Consider the following 6662-nt stretch of genomic DNA (forward strand, 5'->3'; position numbering starts at 1 on the left):
AAAACGTATTAGGTTAGATGTAAATTGTAACTAAGTTGACTTATGAGATGTTTTTTCTTCTTCTTGTAGCTGGACGGTTGAATGTTATAATCCACAATTCGGCGCCAATGAAATTACAGGGAACCTTAACAACGGCACGATTTATTTCAAAAAACCTGATATTTCGATAAAGTTAGATCTGGAAACATATAATTCCAGCAAACAATCGAATTCATATAGTACTTCCGGTGTTGTGGAGCGTGTGAACAAGCGTGTGTTTGAATGTAGTAGTGTAGTACGCGTATCAGTAGCAAATACCCATATGACCACTTTGTTTTGGGTTATGCAAATGACACACGAGCACACTATACTGTGCTTGAATGCAAACGACCACATAAATTTGTTAACAGCTACTAGCGAGACTGTACCACGTAAATGCGCAACCACACTCGAAGTTTTTGGTTAGGAGACAAAAATATTAAATACAAATATACCGGCGTATAGAGTACACACACAGCTTACTATCAAATATCGAGTCAGAAATACATACGAGAGCTTTCATCGGTTCTCCACAATTCAGCGTCGTTAATTCACAATACAACAATCATAATGGGGTTAGCAAGAAATTTAATACTGGCCCTGACGACTGTCAAATCGCTCAGTGGCCAGGGCTCTATAAGAGAGGCGTATCTCTCCAAAAAAGGAGGGCCTACGTTTAATTGGCAAGGGTATGATGATTACGGCTACGATGTGATGGGGTTTGATGAGTTTGGGTATGATCTCTACGGAAAGCCCATGTATGACCCGTACGCGGGCTTGCAGGGTAGTCGCGCGCAGCTAGAGGCCCATGGCCAGTTCTTTGACCCCTCACATGGCACTCATTTAGAAGATAGCAATGTAGAAGAGTATGTGGACAAGTATGACGGCGCTGATGGGGAGGGAGATAAAGACGATGATGGCTATGAACAAGACAAATATGAATACCCGGGCAAAAAGTACGATGACGACGATGACGATGTGCCGTGGTGGCACAAGCCCTTCCCGTCTGGCACGGATAAAGCAGACCCTGGGTGGTGGGATTGGTACTGGGAGGAGGTCAGTATGACTGACGCGCTACCTACGGCCAGTATATTCTTCACGGATACGTTTGACTTCAAATTCCCCAGACCAGACAGACCTACTACAATGACGGAGACTGAGACTACTACCAAAATCACACCAACAGCGTATATAACTACTACTGGTGGCTCTAGTATGACTATCACTGTGCCGGCCACTGAGGTGTATTCATGCGGGCGAGCGGCATATTGCCAGGAGTATGAGACCGAGTGCTGCGATGGTGTGCCGCTGTGCAAACCGGGCAAGTGCGAGTACGGATACTACAATAGTCTGTCGCTGGTGGCCTCTGAGTGTATAGATACTGAGTTGTGTATTGCGGGCTCACAGAGTGTTGCGATAAGTGGTGACGGATGTTGGGTTATTCAGGGTGTGCCGTCGAACACAACCCAAGAAGCCATCACCAGCACTGGTCTAGGGTTGGACGACGAGCAGTTGCTATGGCGTGGCTGGGCGACTGTGTGGCATTTGGCTGACGGAGTCTGGCTACAATACCAGCTGCTGATACCATCCGATGGTGTACTGGCAGACTGGTTTGGTATCAGTGTAGATATCTGCAACGATGGCTCGCGCATTGTTGTAGGATCGTGGTTGGACAGTGAGAATGGTGTGCGGTCAGGGTCAGCCTACGTCTTCTCCTGGGCACCCGGTACCCATACCTATAGACAGGAGGCGAAGCTGATGCCGAGTGATGGCCAGGCATTCGACTATTTCGGACAGTCTGTGCGGATCAGTCATGATTGTGACACAGTAGTAGTGGGCGCGTTTGGTAACGACGCGAACGGGGCACTATCCGGAGCTGCCTATGTGTACCTAGTTGAAGAGATCCCAGGTACCATACCATCGCACTCGCCCAGCCCTACACCCAACTTTAACTCGACTTACGGGCCGAACATTACATTCATCGACCCAACCCAGGCCAAGAAAGACCGGAAGCAGAAGTGCGACGACGAGAAAAACCTGCCCATACAGACCCACCGATGGATTGAGGTACAGAAGATTGATCTCGGGTTCGACGGGTCTCCTATGGATATGTTTGGCCAGTCTCTGGCAGTGAATGGTGACGGTACGAGAATCTTTATCTCGGGTCGAAATATCGAGAGCGTCTTGTACTATAAGTTTGAGATGAGCTTTATGCGCTGGATCCTGCAGGAAGAGATCAAGCCTGATCAGACGGGTATGATGGCTTTCGGACACTCTATTGATACGGATATCGCCGGAACTACGCTGGCGGTAGGTGCTCCTTGGGGTTCTGCCACTTCCTCATTCAATGATACGGATGAGGGACTTGTATACATCTATGAACAGAACATCAACATCTCAACATCGTACGAACTAGCGGCCGGAACACCGCTTACGTCGCCCAACAGTGCTGAGGACAACTTCTTCGGATTCAGTGTTGCGCTGAACGGTGCGAATGGCTCATATCTATTAGTGGGAGAGCCAGGCTTCGACTATAACGAGACCGATACACTCACCAACGTCAACGCCTATCTTGAAAATGCTGGAGCTGCGTACATCTACTCCAACTGGTGCGGCTACTGGGACTACTATGGCCTCATGTTCAATGCCACACTCACCACTAGCACAGACGACACCGGTGTCACGACGGTATCGCCCATCAACTACTTCTTCGGAGTGTCTGTGGATATGGACGACTGCGCAACCGATATTGTGATCGCCGATTCCTACAACAAGGTAGATGTCTTCACGTGGGTGCCATACTTCACGCCAATCTTCAATGTCACTGTCACGTCCAATGCCGAAGATGAACCAATCCCCGCTATCGAAGGCGCCACGGTCACGTTGACCGGCCCACTACCCAATACCACGACGAGAGTGCTGCTTACCAATGTAGACGGCTATGTTACCTTTGAAACCGTTGACGGTGACATCATAAAACCTGGGGACTACAATGTGACTGTGGAAGCAGACGGCTACTTTGGACCGCAGACGGGAAGTGTCACCCTGGCCATGAATGCCATCACTAACATGTACTTTACGCTCAGCACCAATCCACGCGTTGCCTTCTATGTGGAGGATAGCGTTACGGGCGGCAATCTCACCTTGCCTGGTACGAACACTACGTCACCTGCCACCTTCAACGTCTTTGATGCCAACGGCACTCTCGTGCAGAGCGGCACGACTGTGTATGGAGAGCTGAATTTCTTAGGGCCCTTCGAAGTGGGCAGCTACACGTACAATGTCACAGCGGAGGGGTATGACACTGGCAGTGGGGCTATCGACATGGCGCTTGATGTGTTCTACACCATCACGGAGAGCATGGTCCCCTCATTCGCCGAAGTCACGGCCCTAATCACAGACACGGACGGTGCAGTACTGCCAGGGGTTCTGGTGACTATCAACAGCACCTTGGGTGGAATCTACCAGGAAACCACCGATGCAGATGGATGGGCCAACTTCAGTCTTGTCAGGACCGGTGACCTTGTCTTCACCGCCAGCAAAACGGACTTCAGCTCTGCCTCTGGGTCTCTGTCGCTCGGCACAGCGGGTGCCTCACTGACGGCGTCACTGAACCCAACATCTCTCACGTTCGAGATCACCAGCAATCTGACAGGCCTCGCGCTGGAAGGAGCGTTGGTGGAGATTCTGACCAGTGAAGGCACCACTCTATCGCAAACAACGCCCGCCAATGGGTCTGTCATTTTCGATTATCTGACGTCCGGTACCACTACGTACAATGTGACGGCCGATTTCCACTTCGTGCAGTCGGGTAGCGTGGACTTAGCCGAGGGCTTTGCCACCACTCAACCGCTCGATCTGCAGTCGGATATCGCCGAAGTGCAGGTTACCGTGGTCAACAATCTGGACAACGTGGTGGCCGGGGCGGAAGTGAGCTACGAGTACGCCAACGGAACAGTAGTCACTGAGACCACTGATGCGCTAGGCCAGGTATTGCTTGTCGATGTGGACACTGGGGTCGTCAGTGTGAACGTGGTAGCCGATACATACGACAACCAGACAGCAACCGCCACGGCCATAAGTGGTACACTTGTGGAGAGCGAGATTACCCTGGTGTCTCAGATTGCTGTGCTGAACGTCACTCTGTTCCAGGCAGACGGCTCTGCCTTTGATGTGGACGCAGAGGTGACACTGACCACCACCGCGGATGGCACTGAGCAAGTGCTGGATAGTGGTAGTAGTGGCGAGGTGTCCTATCTCAATGTCACGCCCGGTGCGTATGAACTGTCTATCACGGCTGTGAATATGGCCACCATCACTCAGACGGGAACCACTGTGGCGGACGACAACGCCAACTTGAATGTCACAATCTTCGCCAGCTCGGCCAACTTTGCATTCACTGTAGTTGGGCCAGACTCTTTGAACAACGCGGGTGTGGCAGTGGATGACGCAGTGATAACGCTCACAACCTCACAGAGTGGTATAAGCACTACTGGCACTACCGATACGACAGGAGCAGCATCCATCAGCGGGATTGAGGCGGGTGAGTATACCTACACGGTGTCTGCGACGTACTTTGAGGATTTCACACCAACACCGGTGTTAGACTATGCGTTAAACGTATCCGAGATATCGGTGCCTGTAACCCTCACTCGCTCAGTGGGTAGCATCCAGTTCCTGATTCTGAACTCAACGAGTAACACGCCCATTGAGTCTGTGGATGCGATCATCAGCCTGGAAAATGCGGACCTGTTAGGTGTAACAACGGAGGAAGACACCTCCACTGGGTTTGCAACGTTCACGGATCAATTGGCGGGCAATTACATCGCCACACCCACGGTGGGCGCGACCGCCTACCCGTCTGTAGCCGTTGAGAAACTGTTCACTGGTACAACGAATGTGACCATCTCGGTCACGTGAGCTACACCTGATCCGTATATATATATGTATTTATGTATGAATTTGAATATGCACAAATGTGTGTGCGTGTTTATCGAGTCGGACACGAGTATACTTGCGTAGCCACAGAGTATGTCGTACTTGGGAGTCACATCGTACGACAATCAGACCGTGAACAGACCTGCAGGCTTTCTGAATTAGACCAGATCAAGTAAGTAGACCAACACTGTATATACACACCTAAACTTCGATAGACAAATTGAAATTGAACATTCTAAGAATTAAAAAAAGAAGTAATAATGCTGTGTTTGGCCTTCTTTATGTCATTGATGTGGTTTAAGGAATTGGTACACATGTATTGCGAGCATCTGTAAGGAATGAGTTTCCGATGTTCCTTACCATGCCTAAAACCCTAAAACACTATACCGGCCATGCCTAAAGCCCTATACCGATCGTGCCTAAAACCTTATACTGACTATGTCTTGTTGTTCGCACTGCATCTCAGCGGACCATTTAAGTTCTCTCTCCTGCACATAGAACCACTCTTTTATGCAACTCACGATCTACCTATAGCGAAAATATTCGTAGATTACTACTTGAGATCTGCCAAAGATAGCAGCACACTCCATCCTACGCCAATCCTTGTACACTACTAGGCCTTGAATGCGTGTCATGTGACCAGGTGGGGTCAATCGAGATGCTTTAACTCGATTGCCGCCCAGTAGTGCTTATACGGAAGAGTAACACTCTACAGAGTACCTTCAATTGCAGTAGCCGATAGTATATCATACTGTGCTGTCGATGGATGTATTCTGGTTGGCTGTGGCAACGCTCAGAAAGAATGCAAACCCAAATGACAGCGTTCTTGCCGACCGCAAATGCGGTGCTATACAGCTTATTCTGCATTCTCGTACTTCCTCATTCAGCCTATTCTGCATTCTCGTATTTCCATCAGACAACCTTGCTTCGGACCACAAGTACGTGCCAGGCTGCGTATATGCACCACCACGTGTCGAATGGCAGCATTCCGTGCAACCACAGACTAGTGCGAAACACAAACTAGAGTCAAGCTCAAGTACTGTATCCCACATTTCCTCATACGCACAGTACGACGGTTGTAATGGCGCAGGATTGCCACTAGCATAAAGTAAAAAGACATTTGAAAACGATTATGTTGGGGTTTCCGTTGGAAATTGGGCTGAGTACGATTTCGAATGCCTCTCGCCATACTTCTCATCGTCTATGCCTGCACTAAATATCGCGCGCATTACCAGAGTATAGTATCCATCGAGCATATACCTGGGCTTGACTTCATTATATTGCGAGTGCGAATATCTTAATTCTATTCCACGAGAGTTGAATCTCAAGCCCTAAGAGAAGTTTAGGCTATGATCGTGGATCCTTCATAACCCCAGAATTGATGTTGGCTGTCCGCGGCCATGCACACAATGCTACTATACACACAGCCTTCTTGCCTTCAGAAGGCTGTGCGATGGTCATACACTCCATTTGATGTTAAAGTGGATGCAGCCCATGCTGCGTATGTTCGACTCCAGGAGTGGCGACCCACAACGGGCAATGTATATTAAGTGCATTTGGGGGGGTTTTCTTGATGGAGGATTTGACGGTGCAAACTTTATTAGACTACAAGGGCGGCGGTACATAACGGGCCTGGCGCCGACCTTTGTTTGTTGGCGAGGCTCCAGTGCCCGGGAAAGCAGGTGTGGGTCCTAGTAATTGTTGCG

The 6662-nt window shown here is 49.6% G+C and overlaps 2 protein-coding genes across 2 annotated transcripts in view; one reads left to right on the plus strand and one right to left on the minus strand.

Moving 5' to 3' along the window:
* The first annotated feature begins 423 nt into the window (after positions 1-423).
* Positions 424-5211, plus strand: SARC_02149 (hypothetical protein). Its single transcript, XM_014304092.1, has one exon. The coding sequence runs from the start codon at positions 589-591 to the stop codon at positions 4936-4938; it is 4350 nt and encodes a 1449-aa protein (XP_014159567.1). The 5' UTR covers positions 424-588; the 3' UTR covers positions 4939-5211.
* A 1010-nt stretch (positions 5212-6221) lies between these two features.
* Positions 6222-6662, minus strand: part of SARC_02150 (hypothetical protein) — a 14350-nt gene continuing 13909 nt past the window's right edge. Inside the window, exon 13 of the mRNA XM_014304093.1 lies at positions 6222-6662. This exon is cut by the window's right edge and continues 33 nt beyond it. Within this exon, the coding sequence (XP_014159568.1) occupies positions 6562-6662 (101 nt within the window). The 3' untranslated portion in view covers positions 6222-6561.

Source organism: Sphaeroforma arctica (assembly GCF_001186125.1).
Source record: "Sphaeroforma arctica JP610 unplaced genomic scaffold supercont1.94, whole genome shotgun sequence".
Taxonomy (NCBI): domain Eukaryota; class Ichthyosporea; order Ichthyophonida; genus Sphaeroforma; species Sphaeroforma arctica.